The sequence below is a fragment of the Mauremys mutica genome, chromosome 1 (assembly GCF_020497125.1).
Source record: "Mauremys mutica isolate MM-2020 ecotype Southern chromosome 1, ASM2049712v1, whole genome shotgun sequence".
NCBI lineage: Eukaryota > Metazoa > Chordata > Testudines > Geoemydidae > Mauremys > Mauremys mutica.
This window is the reverse complement of record NC_059072.1, coordinates 56383372-56407610: the sequence shown is the minus strand read 5'-3', so window position 1 is coordinate 56407610 and position 24239 is coordinate 56383372. Positions and strand designations below refer to the sequence as shown.

The 24239-nt window shown below is 39.1% G+C and overlaps 1 protein-coding gene and 1 long non-coding RNA gene across 2 annotated transcripts in view; one reads left to right on the top strand and one right to left on the bottom strand.

The window, feature by feature from the left end:
• ADAMTS20 (ADAM metallopeptidase with thrombospondin type 1 motif 20) overlaps positions 1-24239 on the top strand; it is a 176164-nt gene that overhangs the window by 136359 nt on the left and 15566 nt on the right. Inside the window, exon 29 of the mRNA XM_045001846.1 lies at positions 21448-21615. Coding sequence (XP_044857781.1) covers positions 21448-21615 — 168 coding nt within the window. The remainder of the gene's footprint in view (positions 1-21447; positions 21616-24239) is intronic.
• On the bottom strand, positions 199-6470 carry LOC123361724. Its single transcript, XR_006576202.1, has 3 exons — positions 6373-6470; positions 5868-5929; positions 199-311 (listed from the first exon to the last, which is right to left on the bottom strand). It is a non-coding gene; the product is annotated as an uncharacterized LOC123361724 (long non-coding RNA).

Genomic DNA, 24239 nt, shown 5'->3' with positions numbered 1-24239 from the left:
GAATATATTGAATGGTATGGGAGCCAAGACAGACTCTTGCAGGACCTCACTAAATATGCCCCCCCTCCCCATTATAAACATGTTATGAACTAACCAAGTTAGAGCCACCTACCCATGTGAGAGCTCATTCCATTAGAGCTCAGGGTTCCTCTTTGAAGAACATCCTTGTTTCTCAAATCTCTAGGGCAGCTGTATGGAGTTTGGTCCACAGACTTTCAAGTTACTGTTCTTTTGGTAAAGTCTTCCACATAGGATGCCCATTTTGATAGGGCTATCCTGAAGTCATTGCTTGGAGGTGGGTATCAAGAGCCCTGCTCCAACAATCATAAAACTGCATTTTAGTCCCCAGGAGTGGAATCCATGTGGACAATCATTTGAGAAGAAAGAGCAGTTACTTACCTTACATTTACTGTGGTTCTTTGAGATGTATTGTCCACCCACCTTCTACACTGCTACAGATTCCTACTTCTCTGGGTTAATGTATTGGCAAAAGGACTGAGGGATGGTTGGCCTGCTCTGCCATTTATACCCTGGGAGACATGAGGACGTCTAGGATGTAAGTGCTGCCCCAACAGACACTGCTGGCCAAAAGAATCATTCTAAAGCACATGTGCACCAAGAGTGGAATCCAGGTGGATAACATGTCTCAAAGAGCCACAATTACTGAAGGGTAAGTAGCTGTTCTTTTTAGGTCCTGATACCGAAGTCCATGACAGACTCCCATTGACTACAGTGGAGCAGGAGCAGGCCCACGTTGAAGTGTTCTGTGGAAAAAAAGCTAGTTCCCTAGTCAAGTGCTCCACATGATGAGCAAAATAACCTACACATTTCAAGATAATTAAAACACTCCCACCACATGCTTAGATAATGTCTCTGTTGTGTCTCTGTGAAGATCTCAAACCTAACCAGAAAAGAAAAGTATAAAATAAGAATTGAACTGAATGCCTGAGTATTTCTTAATCTTTGTCATATTATGCAGACTTTCTACACCTATATTTGAATAAATTCCTATTATTACCATATAACCCAAAGACCCAGCCAGGATTGGGTGCAGTCACTACAGACCTTACAGTCTAAGGCACTGATCTTGCAAACACTTCCACATTCACTTAACTTTAAGCACATGAGTAGGTATTGACTCCAGTGGTACACCTCATGTGCTTTAAAGTTAAGCAGGATGGAGATCTATATTAATATAACAAAAAACAGGAGGAAAGGGTGTGCGGTGAAAGGGTAACAACGTTTTTATTGTGGTACAATTACATATTTGCTGTCATTGAAATTTTCAGCACTTTATAAATAGTGCTATTGTTATTCTGCATGCTTTTGTATTGCAGATTTAAGTAATAAATATACAGTAGTTGAAGACTCCAACAATTCTATATAGTAGAATTGAGGCTTACCCCAAACACAAACCTAGTTTTTAACAGAATAAAAAATATGAAAGTTTACATTTGGGGAGGTGGAAATGGAGGTATTTACAGATGCATGTTTGATATGGCATTTACCTTCTGGGTCATCATTGTATTTCTCCTAACATTGTTGAAAATGACAGTGTGTAGATTGCAGCTGGTAAGAATCATAGAATTGTAGGACTGGAAGGGACCTCGAGTGGTCTTCTAGTCCAGTCCTCTCCACTTAAGGCAGGACTAAGTATTATCTAGACCATCCCTGACAGGTGTTTGTCTAACTTCCTCTTAAAAATCTGCAATGACGGGGATTCCACAACCTCCCTACACAAGTTATTTCAGTGCTTAATACCCTTTCAGTTACAAAGTTTTTCCTAATGTCCAACCTAGACCACCATTGCTGCAATTTAAGCCCATTGCTTCTTGTCCTATCCTCTGACGTTAAGGAGAAATGTTTTCCCATCCTCCTTGTAACAACCTTTTATGTATTTGAAAACTGTTCTCATGTCTCCTCTCAGCCTTCTCTTCTCCAGACTACACAAACCCAATTTTTTCAATCTTCCCTTATAGGTCATGTTTTCTAGACCTTTAATCATTTTTGTTGCTCTTCTCTGGATTTCCTCCAATTTGTCCACATCTTTCCTGAAATTTAGTGCCCAGAACTGGACACAATACACCAGTTGATGCCCAATCAGCACAGAGTAGAGCAGAAGAATTACTTCTTGTGTCTTGCTTACAGTATTCCTGCTAATACATCCCAGAATGATATTTGCTTTTTTGACCACGGTGTTACACTGTTGACTCACATTTAGCTTGTGATCCACCCCCAGATCCCTTTTTGCAGTACTCCTTCCTCAGCAGTAATTTCCCATTACATGTGCAACTGATTGTTTCTTGCTAAGTGGAGTACTTTGCATTTGTCCTTATTAAATTTCATCCTGTTTATTTCAACTATTTCTCCAGTTTGTCCAGATCATTTGAATTTTAATCCTATCCTCCAAAGCACTTGCAACCCCTCCCAGCTTGGTATTGTCCACAAACTTTATAAGTATACTGTTTATGCCATTATCTAAATCCTTGCTGAAGATATTGAACAGAACTGGACCGAAACTGATCCCTGCAGGAACCCACTTGATATGCCCTTTCCATCTTGACTGTGAACAATGGATGACTATTCTTTGAGAATGATTTTCCAACCAGTTATACACCCACCTTATAGTAGCTTCATCGAGGTTGTATTTCCCTAGTTTCTATATATGATAAGGTCATGCAAGACAGTATCAAAAGCCTTACTAAAGTCCATATATATATATACACCACATCTACTGCTTCCCCCTGCCCTGTCAAACAAAGCTATTAGCAGGGGCAGCTCCAGGCACCAGTGCTCCAAGTGCCTGCCTGGGGTGGCAAGCCATGGGAGGGCAGCCTGACGGTCGCCATGAGGGCAGCAGTCAGGCAGCCTTCGGCGGTGCACCTGCGGGAGGTCCGCCGGTCCCACGCCTTCAGTGGTAATTCGGCAGCAGGGATGCCGAAGGCACGGGACCGGCAGACCTCCCGCAGGCATGCCGCCAAATCCATGTTACCAGCAGATCTCCCGCAGGCATGCTGCTGAAAGCTGCCTTCCTGCCGTGCTTGGGGTGGCAAAATACATAGAGCCGCCCCTAGCTCTTAGGTTGGTTTGACACAATTTGTTCTTGACAAATCTGTGCTGACTTGTTACTTATCACCTTATCTTCTTCTAGGTGTCTGCAAATTGATTACTTAATTATTTGCTCCATTATCTTTCTGGGCATTGAAGTTAAGCTGACTGGTCTGTAATTTCCAGGGTTGTCCTTATTCCTGTTTTTATAGATTGGTACTATATTTGCCCTTTTCCACTCCTCTGGAATCTCACCCATCTTCCATGATAATCGCTAATGGCTCAGATATCTCTTCAGTCAGCTCCTTGAGCAATCTAAGATGTCTTTCATCATGCCCTGGTGACTTGAAAACATTTAACTGGTATACGTAATTTTTAACTTGTTCTTTCCCCATTTTAGCCTCTGATCCTACCTCATTTTCACTGAGACAGGATTAATTATTCCTTGTGTTCATATTTAATTTTTTGTACACACACAGGAGCTCAGCTAAACTCTATTGGTCTGCCATTTTGTGAATGGGTAGTCTGTATATATTTTTGCATTAGGTTAATTGAATGGAGCCTATTTCTGTTAAGAAAAAGAAAGATCCATTTAGGAAAGCACATAAATTAAATCCTTAAATTTCAGCTGGCTCATACAGTTAAAGGGGCTCTGTCAAGTTAAAATTATGGTCCAGATTGTATTGTAGAGATCCACCTATGCAAGACACTATGTGCAGTGGCAGTGTATCAGCTCTGCGGTACCATCTGTACATATATTATCAACACATATATTCCTCCGGAGGGGTTGGAGCAGAAAATAATCTGCTCTCTGACACAGTCCACTGCTCTGTGCCCAGATTTCTGGGCAGGAGGTAATAATGGGTCTTTTCTAGGTTTACCATTGTTTTGCATGCACAACTATGGTGGAGGTTGTGAGCACAGTAGGTGGACAGTGCAAGAATGCCTATTTCCCCTCTTTTGAAAGGTGTCCCTGAGTGCATTTGTTTGTTGGTAACAGCACTAGATCAAAATCATGTTTCTTTTACTCCTACCCTTTCTTAGAGGCCTCAAACTTACAGTTCTGGTTCTTGCCCAGTTTCTTTTCTGGTAAACCTGCTCCATCTCATTTGTGTCTGATGGAGCCTTTCTCCCATGGTGAAACCTTGCCCTATACATGTGTGGAGTGATAGAGAGGAAATGGGGGGCTTGTTGACAATTAGTGAAGTCAAGAAATTTGAGGTCCACTATGATAGTAGAGGTACCAACTGTAAAGTATAGTATAGTATATACCTGGCATTATCTGGAGATGGAGCCATACACAGGACTCAATGTAGAACTGTAAAGACAAAGTTTATACTTCTAGCATGAGATTTTCCAAAAGTGCCAGCTTGGGACTAACCCTCTTCCCATTGAAGTCTTGGGATTGATTTCAAAAGGTGATGGGATATTAAAAAAACAACCTGTTGTATATTTTCTAAATTTACTTGCCTCCAGCTATCTGTCTTCATGTTATATATTACTAAATTAAATAGTGATAAAGAGTTAGGCACATGTACTAGACTTGTGGTAAAGGGATAGTTTAACAGCATCGCTTAAAAAGTATTTTTCCAGCCAATTAATAAACAGATTGTCCCCTTATAATTTAATATCTACTATAATAAATTTCAGTGGGAGTTTTGCCTAAATAAGGTTGAAGGTAAAAATCAGCACAGAGGGGCATGCAAGATCTTCCAGATCACTTAAGCCCAGCATTTTAGGCTGCACATGAGGGAGAAGAGTCCACGAGCAAAGTGATGGCAGAAGAAAGGAATACATGTTTGTCTAATTCTCAGCTGGTAACCAGATGCCATGAATTCAAGTCAAGAGTGAGTAAGGCAGGAATAATAGGGAGCATAAATGGAATCTAAAAAAGGAATGTAAAATGAGGTGCCAAACATGACAGACATTGCTATTAAAAATCATTTGTCATTTACTCAGGAAATAGTAACTGCTCTCTTTAAATATTAAAAGCAATCACAAAAATCTAGCACCGTTAGAAGTTTTGTGCCAACACACAGTTCTGTTTAGATAGCTCAAGCCGGGTTCAGGCATTTCAATTATAGAACCTTAGAGACTATAACTAACTATCTACCCTATATAACATAGGGCCATCCCTAATTTTGCCAGTGCTAGCTGGTTCCCCAGTGGATTACTCTTGCTTCCATTTGAGTACCTCTTCCAGAATGGCAAAAACCTGGAAGAAAGTTTCTGGAGGACAGGTCTCAGATTCATATTTGGTTTGAGATTTTGAGTCCAGTATTCATATCTGTATACAAAGAAGAATATTGCCTCTGTAGGCTTTTTTCCCTATTTTGTGTTGTCCTATATCTGAGACATTTTCATTATTTTCTCTTTGGGTAATCTCTCTTCTGCCCATTCTATCTTTGCCTGTCTTATGTTCATCTTGTATCCTGCTGTTTTCTTCTCTCACTGTGCCACACAATTTTCCATCTGGAACTCTTAATGAATGCTTCACCATGCTTATGAAATGGTGCTATCACAACATGGAATACCACAAAAAACATTTTGCCTTCAGGTATTTTGCAGTATATGCTTACTGGAAATACAGTGGGAATGGCTCTCTGGGGTTGTGTGTTCATTTATATTCAGCTTGGGACAAATTCCAAAATTTGAGTTAATTCAATTTCATAATATGAAATCTGGATTTGAATGTTGTGTACATCCCATCTTCCCTTCTGGGAATTATTATAATGAGGACTTGGGGTTTAGCTTAGACTTCTATGAAAGGCTACTATTTATCATTTATTACTCTATCCCTCTCAACCACATGATCTTACCCAGCCTCATCAGTTTTCAGTCTATAGTCACTCCCAACCAAGGCAGAACCATCACTCTTCAGCTGAAAGAACAGACAAAACTTAATCTAGAAAGTGGAATCTAATCTTTTCACCAGAAGCAGCTACTGGTAAGCATGGCAAATCTTTCTATCCCTAGGAGTTGGGAAAGAGCATTTGAGTTTGTGTGGTCTGTACTTCACACTCCTGTATGTGAGACATTCTGTGCTCGTTAGACCACAGGGATACCATCAGCCCCTTTTTTAGGGAATTATATAAATAAGGCTGAAACTCAGCCTTTGTTTTCAGTATGCACACAGATACTTATAATTTAAAAAAAAATCAGTTGACATTATGAGAATAGCAGACACTATATTATTGTGTCAGTTTTAGATGGATTATCATCCCTTGTTCAAAATGGGAAGTTATGTAATTTTCAGAAATGGCATTTTTGCATGCTCTTAATCCATAAGACAACAGGCATTTGGGGGCTTGATTCTCCCCTCACCTGCTTTGGTGTTATTCTGTTGATTTCAGTGGAGTGACTTCAACTTACAACACTGTCAGGCCTTTCCTGTTTTGAAAAGCACTTGGTTCACCAAAGTTCTGTTGGTTTGAAAAAATGCATTATAACGTGCTTCACAATAGCTTCATCTCATAATTAATTTGGGACCTATTGGAATTATGGGCCTATGTCTGCCCCTGTTCAAATCAATGGCAAAGCTCCCATTGATTTCAGTGGATTAGTCACCTTGTACTGGGGCCATTCTGTGCCAGTCTCATCCCTCAATGCAAGTTACATCAGTTGAAGATGGACAGGTTGTAGATACATCTTGGTTATACCTCATTTCCCTTGTCCGTGCTCCCCCTGTTGGGGGTTAGTTTGGAGCTGATGTATTCACTCCCTGCCACCCAATGATTGCCCTTGCTGGGGGAATTCTCTAATGGAGAGAAACTGAATTCAGAAAAAAAGCTTTACACTGATAGTGATTCTGGAGAATCAGACTCAAAATGACTGCACAGGTATGAATGAAGGCATAATTTAACCAGAATCGTTATCACAATTGACAGTGTAAGAATGAATCCAGCTTGATTTTCAGAGTCCAAGCTGGCTTTGCAGGACCAGCAGTTAGAAAGCATATTTTTACTTGTAAAATGGGCATGTTAATATTGCAAATCAATTTAAAAATGAGACGCAATAAGCATGGTGCCCTGGAACCACACCCATTTTACCTCAGAGCACAAGGCAGAAATAGAATCTCTAATTCATTCAGGAAGCTGACAGATTTCCTCAGAGCCACAGACAGAACTTTCAGGGCCCATAAGAGGTAGTAAAAGGTTCTTACCTCATTAGTCCTGTGCTCTACACCCATTTTGGTCAAGGGTATAAACACCACTTCTCACACATCTCTTGATTGTTGCAACTTTGTATTACAAATAATTATTTTTGCAACCTTGTCATCTCAAGTATTGCAGGGAGGAAGGAGGGATAGATAGATAAGGATGGCAGCAATAGTATCACTTCTTTATTGAAGTAAATGGCAGTTTGGATGAGGCAAACAAAGATAATTGTTTTCATGCTCACATTTGCTGCAGCAGGGACATATTGCATGAGGGTGACAATATGCAGTATGTCCAAAGTATGCTTGACACCAGCTGCACTTCCATTTTCTCATCTGTAAAAAAATGAGGCTTTGATCACTACAAAGAAAGTCTCATAGGTGCTAAGTTCTGTGTGCATAAGAACATAAGAGGAGCAACATAAATAAAACTACTGGTCTTAGGTCTTTTAAATAAAGGAGATCAATCAATTACAAAATTTAAAATACAGTAAGGAGAAAATACCATCTAGAGCTTCAGGAGAAAATACTGTGCATATATTAAAAAACGCATGATAGTCATTCATTTGCAAAAAAGTATCAGTCCAATTTAAAAAGAGGACACTGCTTAAAAAGCAACTGAAAATATTTCCAAGTACTGTATTATTAATTTCTAATATCAGATGCACTTTAATACAATGAATGTATCCTTAAAATTTGGATGTAGTTGAATCTCCCAAAAGAAACTGTGGTACTATGTAATGGAAAGACATAAAATTTGCTTTAATTAAGTTTAAACTATTTTGGCTGCCAAATAAATGGAAGCCTATTGTAAATATCTCTTTAAAATTCAACTAGACAGAAAAAGCTAAATTCTATAGACAAGCATTTTAACTCTTATTAAGTGTTCAACTTTCCAAACAAGTTCTAATTTTATTTCAAAAAATTGCAGAAGGAGATGCTTATTTTTCTTATGCACCTATGTGAGATAAAACTGCTGCTCTGCTTAGGCAGGAATTCCCTCCCTTTCCCCCCCGCCAACTGCTTGATTTGAGATGCGTTCATCTGAAAATGTCTGCAGCTTTTTAGTATGACTGTAAGGGGAGCTGTAATCACAGAAGGACCTTCTTTCCCATGGGAAATGTAGATATATCTACCACACCAGATAAAGACTTAGGAGCAGCTGCACAGGAGGAGAGAATTCATCTAAGGGCAAGGAAATCAGGTTATTGGCCAGCCTTGCCCCTGCTGGGGTCTAGCAGCTCTGACCTTATCTTCATCTTAAAACTAGTTTATCTGGAAATCTTTTTTTTAAAATGACTAAAAATGTCACATATGAACACTATACAAGAAACCCAACCCAAATGCTACTATACTGCACATCTTCACATTGTTAGAAATATAGTTTGTCAACCTGAGATTTATTTATTTTAAATTTCAGGAGTAGATTTACAACTGTACTCTGGATGCTGTCATTTTGGAGCAGCATAAAAAGCCAGAGCAGACTGGCCAGTTAAGCTTGGTTTAAAGCTTTGCATTACCAGAGCAGCATATAGTGCACGGAGTGTAGACCTCTGCACTCTAGTTTTCCTTTTCTGTTCTCTACATTTCCCTGCACAAAGAGCCTCAGTTGTCTTCCTCCTGCCTTCCACACTCCCATTCACATGTGTTGTGTGCACCCATACTTTCCCTATATGCCCTCCCTGTTAAATAGATATGATGCAACAAGTAGATTTGAAAAATAAATATTTGGATTAAGAGCCATTTTTTGCCATTATTCTTCATAATAGGTTTCTCTTTCAGCAGAGGGATGACACAAAATCTCCAACAAGAAATGTAGTGAATGGGAAGGATGGTCCCTGGGGTAGAGCTGTGGGTGAGGAGAGTAGAGATCTGGTTCAATTCCTTGCTCCAGCATGGACTTTGTGTGATCTTATGCAAGCCGTTTAGTCTCCATGCCTCAGTTCCCCATCTGTGAAATGGAGCTATTACTGCTTCACTACCTTATAGGGGTGTTGGTGATTGGTACATTAAATATTACATGCTTTGAGACCTACAATGAAAAGTCCCATATAAGAAATAGGCATTATTAGTCACACAGGCTTGTCCTCTTAAAATGGACCACTATCACCCAATTATTTTTAATGTGACTAAATCATATATGCTGTGCATGGTTAAGATGGCTGCCTCAAAATAGCCACCATCTACCACTGCTCTCAATGGGACTGATGCCACAGGCTGACCTTAGCAAAAAATGGCCAATGCCTCCCATTGTTTCCAACTGGAATAAAGCCAAACTGGCCTAGGAAAGATGATTGCCCTATGCTTTCAAGAGGTAGAGCAGAACACTCCAAGGAGCAAGATAATGAAGGTGGTAGCTATCTTTACTAAATTCTGCGGTTTTAGTACCATAAAGGAGAGTAGGAGAGGGCAGTCATTTTGGTAGAGGGTCATTCTTCATGAGTTTCTCTGAACATTTTGTAAGTCTGTTGAAAGAGTAATTTTCAGTTATGAATGATAAAAGGGAAACTGACTTTTAACCCTAAATATTTATTTTAAAAAACCTACCCATTGTACCAGATCTAAAACTGGCAGAGGTAAATCTTGTAGATAGGTAATAACTGAGCTGAGATCATTGGGACAAAAAAGTCTTACTCAGGGTTCTAAATTTATGAAAGGACCCATTTTTAACTCAATCTAATGGATTTACTGAAATGATCAGAAAATTCATTTTTTATTGAAAGTGTAAGTGCTGTAGTTGTGCAGATGCACTGTATTCTTCATACAAAACAAATAGATTGCACTAAAAGTAGGCATTCAAAGTTCAAATCAATCTTAATTATGGCCATGACATGTGCATCCATAATAATGGGACAAGTATTAGGAGGAAAACAAAATCACTAAAGTTTGAAAATTACAATCTTATATATTTGGGGAAAATAACTCAAAGCACATATATTCTATGGGGGGAGGGTAGAAATCTGGGAAAAGGTAACACCAAGAGATTTGGAGTGAGGTGTGACAATTGACAGCAAAGTTGACATGAAATTGCAATGTAAAATGGCAGCAAGAGAGACCAGTGTAATATTTGGGCACCATTTGCATCCGCAGCTCTTTCTATGGATCAGTTTGTCATTGTTACTCACACTGAGTTGTGACTTGTGTTGTTGTCTCATTGAAACAAATGAGACAACTGTGACAAAGCTCTGTCCTTGTCTCCATAGCTCCCACATTTCCTGGGGGATTTCACTAGCCTCAGAGGCTCATTATGACCCTTCATGTAGCCATCTCTCTCTAGAGTCAAGGGTTACAGCCTACTGAACCCTTTTCATCATAAGCCAGCAAGGGATAGGAGGAAAAGCTACCTTCCCTTGCACAGTCTGTTGTCTCCTACTCTCAGTGATTAATCAGGGGGGCAAAGGGAGGAGCCCAGGCCCACCCTCTACTCCAGGCTCCAGCCCAGGGACCCTAATAGTATCAGCTGTGGTAGCTGATTTTTTAGAAACAGGACATATACAATTCCCTGGCCTACTTCCCCATAGCAGCTCCCACTTCAAGAGCCACTTCACCCTTACCTCAGGGCCTTCTTCCTTGTGCCTGATATGTATAGCCTGCTCAGTCTCTCTAACAGCAAAACTTCCTCCTACAGCTCCTGACATGCACACCCACCTGACTAACTGGGAGGCTTTTAACTAGTTTCAGCCAGCCCGATTGGCTTCAGGTGTCCCAATCAACCTAGCTGGCCTCCCTGCCTTCTGGAAAGATCTTAATTGGCCCCAGGTGTCTTAATTGACCTGGAGCAGCTGCCATTTGCTTATTCTGGTAACAGGGATTTATTTAGCTTGTGGATAATATATCTGTCTCCCATGACTTTACTATAGCCATCTGGCCTTGGCCCGTCATACTACTCATGGAGTAAGGTATTACTTAGCTTGAATAAAGATGGCAAAATCCAGCCCTAAATGGTTGTGATTCAACTTACTGAATCTGAAATATTGGGTTCAGTTGAAAGGACTGCCTTACTAGAAAAATACATTAGAGAGAGTTCAGAAAAAAGCAACAAAAATTGTCAAGGAACAGCAGAGATTGTTTTATGGGGGAAGATGAAATAATTAGCTTGGCGGAAAGACAGCAAAGGGGGTTATGTTATCAGAAGAGTGGAAACAATAAAGAGGAGAGAAATTAAGGTGCTAAGCAGTATAAATTGAAATAATGAATCAGATAACTAAGTGACTGTTTAGACTGTATTCTAGGAAAGTAAAAATAAGATTTATTAGGGTTTGAATAGTCTCCCATGACAAGTGGTGGACATAAAAATACTTGAAACATTGAAAACTAAACTGGACTGAACACTAGAAAATGTATTCAAGGGAATATTCTCTATTGACAAGAAAACATGATACACTGGACCAATACTTTTCTACTCTATGAATTCCATAGGTCTAATTTTGTCTTGCCTTGCAACTCGTGCAAAATGACTGAGGCCAAAGGGGCTGTATTGGTTATAAAACGGGGCAGAATCTCATCCTTTTAAATTCTATGACCAGTTTCACAGCTAGTTTTGGGGTGGGTATAATTTTTCCTTCAATGTGTGTCTGTGCCGCTGCTATTTAAATATTATTTATTTGTATTGCAGAGAGCCAGGGGGGCCCAGTCAGAAATCAGAGCCCCATTATGTTAGGCACTGTACACACATAATAAAAGATGGTCCTTGGGCAAAAGAGCTTACAGGCTCAGTATATAAAAAGGTTGGATATAACAGAGTGGGGGAGCACAAGGTAACAACAAGACAATGCTAATTAACATGATAAGCAGTGGACACCACACACTAGCTGTCAAACCATTGTCAAGTATTTTGTAGGCATCACAGCATAGGAGAGTTTTAAGGAGGGGTTACAAAGGATTTAAAAATTGATGGAATTAATTGGAATGTTGTAGCTACAATGCAAAACCTACTTCTCCAAGAGCTGACTTGAAAGTCCCAGGAAGTAACATAAAGTACAAAAATTATTTCTTACTAATAAAATACTATAACATGCCATTTCTTTAAAAAAAAAAGATGGATTTCATTTTCAATGTCAATAAATAAACATACTCTATTATTGACAGCACAAGGGACTTGATTTAATAAACTTAAACAGCCATCTGGGTTAATTTTCATCTAGGAATATATAATTTTACAGTGGCATAGAAATGAGTGTGTATAATTTCTTTGCTGCTTTCAGTACAAAGGTTCATGAAAAATGTTATCTGTTGTGCAATCAGTGTTTTAGAAAATTGTCTGGGCAATATACAAATAAGAGTGAGCATTTGGAACAAATGAATGTTATTAAATTCAGTAGTCACCATATTTCTTATATAAAAAACAGAACACTTTTAACACACATGATGTGACTGTCATGCTTCCTGACACTGAACCTTTTTGATATTTTCTTGTGTAGTAATCTGGTTGCATCAGTTGAGAATGGGATATATAACTGAATGTCATCACCATGCTTTTGGCGACTGAGCCCATAGTACCTTACTATCTCCCAGTAGGCTCATATAGATATTGAAGTGTTATATGGAGCTCTGCAGGAGTGAGGGCCTTCAGGGAGGAGAAGCAGTTACCCATCACACCTCTGTGAGTTCAGCTAGAGAGGAATGATTGGAGCCACTGTAGCGTTGGGCCACCTATTCCTGCTTTGTCATGTAGTTGTGTTAGTAGTGTCTTGCGGTCCACTGTGTCAAAGATCCAGCAGGCTGAGCATGGAGATCTTACCTATGTCCAGGACACAAAGAGGTCATCTTGTACTGCCACTAGAGCCATCTTTATGTTGTGCCCTGGTCTGAATTCTGACTTTGAGGAGCAGGGCCGCCCAGGGAGGGGGAAAGGGCAAGTGGGGCAATTTTCCCCATGCCTTGCAGGGGCCCCCCCTGAGAACATAGTATTCTATAGTATTGCAACTTTTTTTTATGGAAGAGGCCCCCAAAATTGCTTTGCCCCAGGACCTCTGAATCCTCTGGGTGGCCCTGTTGAGGAGTCCAGGATTCTAGCTTATGAAGCATGTTGTGGAAGCTTGTTGGTTGCCACTTTCTCACCCCCACATTGCAACACACAATGAATGAGCCTGCACATAACAGTAAAGGGGCACTTCATAGCCCCTTAATCTGTTTTCTAACACCATAGTAAGTAGGGTGACCAGATGTCCCATTTTTATAGGGGCAGTCCCATTTTGGGGGACTTTTTCTTATATAGGCACCTATTACCGCCCCCACCCCAATCCTATTTTTTCACAGTTGCTGTCTGGTCACCCTAATAGTAAGAGGAATATGGGGAATACAACCATAAACTAACTGAAGATGGGCAAGATAGGATGAAATTAATGAGAATCATTGCAATGACTGTATATAATATACATACCTATGATAATCTCCACTGCCTCAACTCTGCTGGTTTCTCTGGTCTTTTCTGTGTGTCACCCTCTCTTTTAGTGTATAATGTTTGTGTATTGCAGTAATTTGTGCTGTAAAGAACTCATTTTAATAAAGTTAGTAACTTAAAAATCAGAAATGACACAGGCCCAATTCTAGAGTCTGATATGGCCCCTTTGCAATGCTCCACAACTGCAAAGGGGAGGGAAACCCTGTGAATTTCTCCAGCTGAGAATTCCTTCAGCAGAGAGGGAACGCATATTTGGTGCAGAGTAGGTGTAACAACTCTACACCAATACTTCTAACCCTCCAGCATGGAAGAGGCAGGGCCAGCTGAAAGGGGGCATGAAGAGAGCCTGCTCTAACTAATGAACTAATTCCCAGCTGGCCCCTGCACTGGGCACAGCTGGGCTAAGAAGCCATTTAAGGAGTCACCATCCTGCAGCTAACCAAGACGGGTTATAATCCTTGCATAGTTTTAGAGCAGTTTAAACGATTCCCACTTGACTATGGCCCTAGGAGCCATTGTGGCAACCAGAAATCATTAGAGTACAAGGCATTGTAGTGCTGTCTCCTCCCTTCTCTAACATGCCTCCTAGATCACAACAGGAAATCCAACAGTTTTCTGATTCCTGTTACCTCACTGAAGTAGGTTCTGGATTGAGCCTTAGAATTTGAAAGTTTCTAATCCCAATTTCTTGCAGTTTGTGATCTTTGAATATGCTGGCTCTATACGGTCACACAATCACACCTAAAAGTTTTTTGTTTTTTTTTTACAGTGGTAATATGCTATTCTCTTTAGATGCTACTTTTCCCCTCTTGGCCATAGCCTTACAACTCTTATGCCATTCACTTGCGAATAAAAGCACAAGGTGGAGCTGTTTATAGCCTTTCCACTTGCTAAGCTGTTTTCCAAGTGGAGTCTGGAAAAACCCATTTGGCCTGGTTAGAGTACGGACACAAAATGTTCCCTTGAAAAGAAGTTAAAATAAATGTAGACTAAAATTCCAAGAAAAATCCAACTGCTTAGTTTTTTTTCAAAGTATCTATAAAAAAGGATACATCTAAAACCTTCCAGTAAAGCTTTATTTATTGCAACTGCTCAGAATTATATTTAAGCTGTTTCAAAAGAGCCTTAATTTGCTAGCAATTGATTATGCTCCTTCTGCATAAGAATTAACTTGTACACTTCAGAGAGTGCCAGTAGCTGCATGAGGCTGATCCTCATAAAATTTTAATACAGAAAAAAGACTTAACCAATGACTCCTAGTTACCAGGGTTACGGAATGACTTTGAACGATATTAATCAACTCCAGCTTTTCACTGCAGTTTTATAATATTTTTTAAAGGATCTGCAATATGGTAAATATTATCTTAACCCAGGGGTAGGCAACCTATGGCACGTGTGCTGAAGGCAGCACACGAACTGATTTTCAGTGGCACTCACCAGGGGCAGCTACAGGCACCAGCACGCCAAGCGCGTGCCTGGGGCGGCAAGCCACGGGGGGGGGGGCGCTGCCGGTCGCCGCGAGGGCAGCAGGCAGGTTGCCTTCGCCGTCATGCCTGCAGAGGGTCCACTGGTTCCGCGGCTTCGGCGGACCTCCCGCAGGTGTGCTGCCGAATCCGCGGGACCGGGGACCTCCCCGCAGGCAAGCCGCCGAAGGCAGCCTGCCTGCCGTGCTTGGGGCGGCAAAATACCTAGAGCCGCCCCTGGCACTCACACTGCCCAGGTCCTGGCCACCGGTCCGGGGGCCTCTGCATTTTAATTTAATTTTAAATGAAGCTTCTAAACATTTTGAAACTTTACATACAACAATAGTTGTATATTATATAGACTTGTAGAAAGAGACCTTCTAAAAAGGTTAAAATTTATTACTGGCACACGAAACCTTAAATTAGAGTGAATAAATGAAGACTCAGCACACCACTTCTGAAAGGTTGCCGACCCCTGTCTTAATCCATGTTGAGACAAATGCTAAAATTTCAGGATAAAAAAGTTTTGGAACGTTTTTCAACTTGTATTTGTTTTAAGAAAAATATTCATATTTCTTCCAAGATATAAAGTTCCTGTGGAAGTCTTTCTACACATGTGATCCATGATATATGGAAAATGTGTTCTTCATACAACTCCAAAATCAATTCAAGTTTATAATCAATAAGTAAAAAATAACTAACCTGCTTTTACCATATGTTATACAAAGAAAAGTGTTATATCTGTGCTGAGCACTATGGGCCAAATTGTGCCTGGCTCCTATGGAAGTGTGCAGAGTGAGAAGAGAACAAGGGATCTCCTTGACCTTGCACAACAAGAAGAGATCCAGGTATAGTTGCAGTCCTTGCATTTAAGGGAACAATGGGATTGCTCCCTCCTCTGGGGATGCCCCCTCCATAACAGCCTGTAGAACAAAATTGGCAGAGAGCTACACCTCACAAAGAGGTGGTGTGCTCCTCCCCATGCATCAGAGAACCTGGGTAGAAATGCAGGCCTGTGCATAAATAGCACAACTGAGCCTTGTAACAACTACAGTAGAATCTCAGAGTCACAAACACCAGAATTACAAAATGACCTATTGTCATAAACAGTTAGTTAAGGGTTAAGGTTTTGTTTTCGACCTGTAAAGGGTTAACAAACAGTACCTGTGGACACCTGACCAGAGGACCAATCAGGGACAAGATAATTTCAAATCCCTGTGGAGGGGAGGTTTTTTTTCCCTGTTCTTTGTTTTTTTAGAGGGTTTCTCTTGGGAGTTGAGGGAGTCCAGACATCTTAATCAAGTCCTCCCAGGTTTCTGCAATAAATTCTTCTATTCAAGCTAGTGAGTATTAGCAAGGAACTAGTATTCTTATACTTTTATTTCTGTATTTGCAATTCTGTGTTTTGATATAGAATTTCTTTAATTCTGTACTGTTATTGCTTTTACTGAGAAAGAAAGGAGGGGGAATTCTCTCCAGAGATTGATAAGTTTAAACCCTGTGTATTGTTCCACCTTGGTTACAGAGACAGTTACTTTCTTTTTAGTCTTTAATACATCTTTTCTGTAAAGGACTTGGTTGATTTTTCCTTGGGTGGATTCTCAGGGAAAGGGGAGGAGGGAAGCATCCCTCTGTAGTGGATCCCGGTATCTCTCCTAGGAAAAGGGAGGGGGAAGGAAGCAGGGGGGAATGGTTTATTTCTCCTAGGTGTAAGAACTCCATGGATTTGGGGCTCTTGGGATCCCCAAGGATTTTGGGGAAGGACTGTGTCCCAATACACGTACCTTATTGGGTGGTGGCAGCTTTTACCAGATCTAAACTAGGATTTTAGTTTAGAGGAAAACCAATGCAGGTCCCCATTTTGGAACCCAACAGCTCTAAGTGGGGGTGAGACCTATGACACCTATCAACCACACACCTCATTTGGAACCGGAAGTATGCAATCAGGCAGCAGCAGACAGTACAGTACTGCATTAAACGTAAACTACTAAACAAATATAGGGAAAGTTTTAAAAAAATTTACAAGGTAAGGAAACCGTCTCTGTGCTTTTTTCATTTAAATAAAGATGGTTAAAAGCAGCATTTTTCTTCTACATAGTGAAGTTTCAAAGCTGTATTAAGTCAATCTTCAGTTGTAAGCTTTTGAAAGAACCACTATAACGTTTTGTTGAGAGTTATGAACATTTCAAAGTTGTGAACAACCTCCATTCCTAAGGTGTTCGTAACTCTGAGGTTCTACTGTATGTTAACTAACAAAGATCTGATCTAAGCCCCACTTGAATTCAGTGAGAGTCTTTCCATTGATCAGAATGGACTTTGGATCAGGCCCTAAAGGTCCAGTTCTGCCACTCTTACACATGTTGAGCAGTACCTTCATTGTTTGGGGTTCTTTTGGTTTTAAATAATTCTGTAGAGATTAAGGTTTACAAATTGAATGACAATAGTAAACTATGCTAAATAAGAATTTAAAATGCAGTAAATGTTTATCATCGGTATATTTTTTATTACTGGTATATCAACGATTGTTCCTCCTCCTTCCATAGGTAGTCTGAGCACTGAAACAACAAAAGTACATTAAACAAGTCAATCAGACTTTCATGTTGGTGAATTAAAATATTCTATTGGAACATAAATAATATAGCCCATACAGTGAAGCTACTAATTTGTGTCCTGATCCCTATAATGAATGGGAGTTTTGGGTGTGCCGGAATTCAAGATCAGATCCTTAATTTGAGATACATGTAACAGAGGAAAGGATACAAAATCTATAGATCCTGTCTGTAGGTTTCCCAGAAAGGTTACTCTTAAAGTATGAGGTCTGAATTGCATTTTGAAATTTTTTTAAACATAATCCCAAACTATGGCATTAGATAAGCCTGGAGTAAAAAAATAACCTCTATATTAAAAATAAAATCATTGTTGCAACTATCGTTTCTCAGTTAATTTAAATTTTTCTTGGTACAACCTGGAAAGTCCAAGACAAATTTTCATGTCATATACTGCCATTTAAAAATCATTCATTAGGTTTTACTGATGGTTTTAATTTGGGATTATTTACATAAATTTACATGACTGTAAAATGAAAGTCCATTTCCCACAATTAAATTAAATGTTCTTTGTTACAAATTTAAACATCTTTAAGAATCATTAAGTCCTAGTTTTCTTCTGTAAATATCTGTTAGATAATCTTTCATTTGTGGTTCCACATTTTCATTGAGACATCAAATACATTTCAGTAGGCTTTAACCATTCTCACTTGAATGAGCAATATTAGAGATAACAAACTTTAAAAGAAACTGTTTGGACCACCTATAGTCCTATAATCATTATGTCTTGTATTTTCCTTTTGAATGACCATCTCATCTGTTCCCTCTCCACTGCTGTTGATGACCAAAACATTTGGTTCTGTTTATTTTCTGTTTCCGGTATAATCTTACTCTAACCATGAAGTTTAATAGTAGAACTTTGTTATATAAGAGAATTTAGGATCATGTCTTCATACGATATACATAATTTTTCCTGTAAATTCTATGAGTGATCCTTTTACATTCTACCTGCTATTAATTTATGTTGCAATTATAATAGATTAAATCTTCAACCTTCTATGGAGACAGGGCCAATGCAAATTTAGCCAATTTGAAATTAAAGGAGTCATGTCAAGGTTGGATTTGGCTCACTAATTTTAAAGAAGGTGTTCAAGTTTTGAATTGTTAGTATTAAACATAAATATTCATTATATAGTTAAGCACATGCAAAATAATGTCTTTAGAAGGTCGCCTCTATAAGGCTGCAGACGGAAAAAAATCACATTTTATTAAACAAATTATTGCTGGATATACCTTGGAAGCAAATTATTTGTAAATATAATATGAAAAGTGTCTTGATTTTTAATGGCAAGGGCAACAAGGAATTAAAGATTAAGCTTACCTTTGTGTTCTCTGCTATAGGAATTGCATCTTTGTAAGTAGAGAGTTCTTTGACAACAGGGCTCTTGTAATGCTATCTCTTGAATAAAGAAGTGCACACAGGAGCTAGAAAGGCTGTGTCTAGTAGCATTTGAGGATTAACTAATGATTGGCAGATGAAGGCCATTGAGGAAGGAGGGGCATCCAGCCGTGTGAATGTGATCTCTTCCTAGTATATCAAATGGGGACGTGAGCTTGTGCTGTACTATAGTTCCATGCTATTAAAAACAGAATAAAAAGGGAGAATCTTTAGAGTTTGTGTTTCTTTGTACATGCATTTTATTACTTCTTTTAAATATCTGTAGACACTTTAAGTGTACTATCATGTTTCAAGGTCTTCTTAATATTTTAGATTTTTAAGTGTAGACAATGTGTGATGCTTTGAGGTCTAAATCCTTTGAAATCAGAGTTTATCTTTGAAATACATTTATAATTATAAGGCTTGCAAAAATTGCAGGTTTTCTCACCAACCTTGGTCTTAGGCCTTGGCTACACTTGCAAATTAGCAGCGCTGCAGCAGGGTGTGAAAACACACCCTCTCCAGCGCTGCAAATTGCGGCGCTGCAAAGCGCCAGTGTGGTCAAAGCCCCAGCGCTGTACGCGGCTCCCAGCGCTGGCGCTTTGACTACACTTAGAGCTTCAAAGCGCTGCCGCGGCAGAAATAGCTGAGTTACAGCAAATTGTTTTATATGCAGCATTTACCACATTTTCCTCTCTTCGGATTATTCAAAATGTAACACAAATACTTTAAATTATATGCACACCATTTTAAAGCCATAAACTGAAAGGTTCACATGAAGGAAAAATGATTTAGTTTAGAAACATTCCCATTCGTTATAGTCACTGCCAATTAGAACTGTATGCTGTTAGTTGTGGGGTAAGCCAGTTGTTTTGTTCTAAAAACATAGTGAAAGTTACATAAAGGGACATGATATCAATTATGATGTTTAATAAATGCAGCTCAGGTCCCAGGCCTGCCAAGATTTATGCATATGCTTAACTTTAAACACATAAGTAGTCCCATTTAAATCCATGGGACTAGTTACATGTATGAAGTTAAAGCACATGCCTAAGTCTTTGCAGGTCAAGGCCTGAGTAAGCAAGTTAACATTCTATTTAATTAAATGTGATGAGCATCTCTGTGTAAAATGTCTGTGTCTCAGAAAAACAGTTGTGTAGAGTGGCTTTCCACCGGTAGTTTTAAGGCAAGATGATTTAAAATTTTTGCAGCCAGGGGGCTGTATTTTGTAAACTTTATTTCCTAGAAATAGAAAATGATGTTACAATGTTTGATTATATTGAGATGTGATGTAAATTCCCCTGATGAAGGACACTAGATAGAAGAAACAAGGAAATACCTGCTGGCATTTGTGAAGAAAGAGGAGGTTACCCACTTTGGCTAAGTCTTCTTTTCTGCATATGTGTATGAATGACGTTTTGGTATGCGTAATCGTTCTACACCTGATTGTAGTGGAAGCATTTACACAAGACTTCTAAGGCCTATGATAAATCATAGTCTAAAACCTAGAATAAATTAAACTGTACCCTTTCTGAAAACTGAAAGAGAAAAAAATTCCTTTGGTACATTTTTCCAGAAATGAATGTATCAGCTAAATTAATTCTTCAGATATTAAAAGGCAACAGTTTCATTAATTTATTTTCAATCTCGGCATCAAATATTGCTGATTTTACTTGTATGAAATACACCCATTCCACCCACACACTAAATAGTGCAGGATCAGTACCTACATAGGATCTGCAGAAGTGCTAGAGAGTTGGGGTGAAATCCTGGCCCCACTGAAATATAAATGTAAATAATATAAATGAAAATTATAAATGTAAAAATTATAAAATGTAAATTATGTAAATTATAAATGTAAAAATATAGTAACATAGAATATAGTAATGTAGGATCAAAAACAGTACAAACTCTATGAGGCTCTAGGGTCTATATGACACATTCTCATGCAGATTCTGGAAAGAGAAGAGGTTTTGTTTTGTTCGTGATTTATTCTGATTCATTGTATAACCCATCTTTTTTTATACAAACAAAAATGAGCAGTATATTTATTTACAAACAGAGAGGCCTGGATGAATTGTTGTGAAATCAGCATATTTATGAGATCTCATGATTTGACGGCTGATCTCATATATTTAAAAATGACTGATTGAATGAATGAACAATTAACTGATTGTTGGCCAGGATGTGAACAATAAGTACTGTTCATTAGGAAACAACTTCTATAGTAACTTCAAAGTAGACCTGTACAGTAGATATTGCACAATATAAAACAGTTATTACTTACTTGTATTATGGCATATGCTAAGTACTTGCTTTTTCTGTTTTTTCATGTTATTTTAAAATTCTAATACAGACAAAAGAATAAAGCAAATCTATTTCTTCTTTTCCAGTGTTCTGTTTCCTGTGGAAAGGGTATCAAATATCGTGATGTGCATTGTGTGAACAGCATCCAAAGTAAATTAGAGGAAGAAAATTGTAGACATTTAAAGAAGCCTCGAACCCACAAAGTTTGTAGAGCTGTCAGATGTCCTGCATGGAAGGCCAACAGGTGGAAGGATGTATGTAAAATTTACTGTAATTATATACCACTCTCCCTTCTAAGCAAAGCATAAAAGGCCATATTAATGCCATACTGCTTCAATTAACGTGCTAGATGTGCTGCACACGTAAGAATGGCCATACTTTGTCAGACCAAAGGTCCATTTAGCCCAGTATCCTGTCTTCTGACAGGGGCAAATTCTAGGTGCTTGAGTGGGAATGAACGGAACAGGTAATCATCAAGTGATGCATCCCCTGTCGCCCACTCCCAGCTTCTGGCAAACAGAGGCTAGGATCACCATCCCTGCCCATCCTGGCTAATAGCCATCGATGGTCCTATCCTCCATGAACTTATTTAGTTCTTTTTTTAACCTTGTTATAGTCTTGGTCTTCAAAACATCCTCTGGCAAAGAGTTCCACAGGTTGACTGTGTGTTGTATGAAGAAATACCTCCTTTTGTTTGTTTTAAACCTGCTGCCTATTAATTTCATTTGGTGAACTCTAGTTCTTGTGTTATGAGAGAGTAAACAACACTTTCTTATTTACTTTTCCACACCAGTCATGATTTCATAGACCTCTATCGTATCCCCCTTCATCATCTCTTTTTCAAGCTGAAAAGTCCCAGCCTTACTAATCTCTCCTCATATGGAAGCTGTTTCATATCCACACTAATTATATCTAAAGTTTAAACTGAAGTGGCTCACTCTAAGGTCTTGCTTTTATCTTCTAAATCACAGAAACGACTGACAAATTTGCAAGTGAAAATGAAAATCTATTTGATAATACACATCTTTTGCTGATTAATAGTTTGAGGCTTTCCTCTCACAGTGCAGCCTGTTCTTGAAGGGAAGCTAGCCTAATATGTATATTCAAGATGAAATTGTTAAGATAAACATTTACATTCTGTGATTTTTTTTTAAACAGAACTCCAAATCTTTTGAGGTTTTCTTATCAGTGTGTAATAATGTATTGTGCCATAATTCCTCACATTGCAGTACTTTGCTTTTAACTTGCTCTTTAAGGGTAACCTTTTCAAAAGTGTCTTAGGCACCAGGGAGCCTGAATCCCACTGTGTCCGACATCACATACATGCTTTTGAAAATGTTGTCCGTCATCTATAAACAATAGAACATACACTAACATTTGCAGGCTACAGTATTATCATAATATATATAATAATGTATTCATCAGCAGTATTGCAGGTTGCTGTCATTCTTCTGTGTATATATGGGAGGGATCAGTTTACCTGATTAACTGAATAGTGTTTCACACACATTCTTTAGTCCCCTGGAGTTGAAGGGGAGGAACTCAGACAAATGGCCTAGCCAAAAGCTGCGTTTCTTCCCATCCCCTTTTTATCTGTTTAGGGATCTCTGACTTTGGAGAACTTGATGGGGGGAGGTAGAAGCTCCATTCTTTTCCTGCACCACCCCTCTCTCCTACAAAGACTGCTAGGATGCTTCCTTGTCATTTAAGAATCTCTCTTGCTTTGAGAGCCTGATATTATGGAGGTTCTTTACCCTGGCTGCATTGTGCCACTCAGGCAGTGCAAAGAGAGGGAGATTCTAGTGTGGGGCGTGGAGAAGTGTGGAGGTACACAAAGGGGTGTTCCTGCAGCATGATGTACTCTGGCAGTCAGTAGCTGGCAAATGGTCCTTTGGTTACCATAGCCAGCTTGCACAGGTTAGTGAACCAGGCTGCTCTGACCTATGCCTAATGGTAGGTGGAGAATCAGGAAGTTATAATCAGTGCCCTGACAGTCTCACCTCTCTGCCACATCCAGAGGAAGTGAACACAGCAGAAAAACTGACCCAGTCTATGAATGCCTATGTCTATGGTACAAATAGAGAATGAATGGTACTTAACAATCCTGCTCTTTAACTCCTTTTTTCCTTAATTGCTGTAACATTCTATTTCTCCAACTCTTCCCAAGAGCAGAGGTGAAACCATCTATCAACCCTTTTTCTTACGATTTTCCTTTCTAAGGAGAACAGTGGGTATTGCAATGAGGTGTCAGCTTCGCTAAAGTCAGAAGAAAACAGTGTTCCCCAGTGAGTGGGGGGAAAAACTTGAGTTTAATTTGTTTTGACTTCCCAACATCAGCCCCTCGATGTAAAGGCTATTTAACCTAAAGAGAAAATGGCAGTTGCCTCTACTCCCAAATTTGTTCTAGAATTGGTCAGTCAGTCCCTGACAATTGCTACCAGTAAGCCTGGGACAACCTTGCTGGACGTAGTTTACAGAATCACCAGTGTGGTAATTAGTAACTCAAAGAAATGGAGGCAGTAAGGATTTGGCAGCTGTATAAAAGATATCTAGTACAGCACTGGAAGCAGAGATTGTGTGGAAGTTTGTGAATGTGCTCCAGTGTCACACACTCTGAAACATTTTGTTGTATTAGCATTAATAGACGTTTTGTTTTGCACCTTAAATTTGTTTTGTCTGAGTCATCTTTGGCAAGTCTACCCCTAGTCATGTGTCTGGGTGACAGTATGTTGAGACAGAATAAATTATAACATTTCTATAGTATAATCATGCATCATAAAAAATTGCATTTCAGTACATTTTTCCTATTAAAATATAATTGAAAGTATTAGCCTTATAATTTGATAATTTGCAACCAAAGATGTGTCCTGGAGAATTA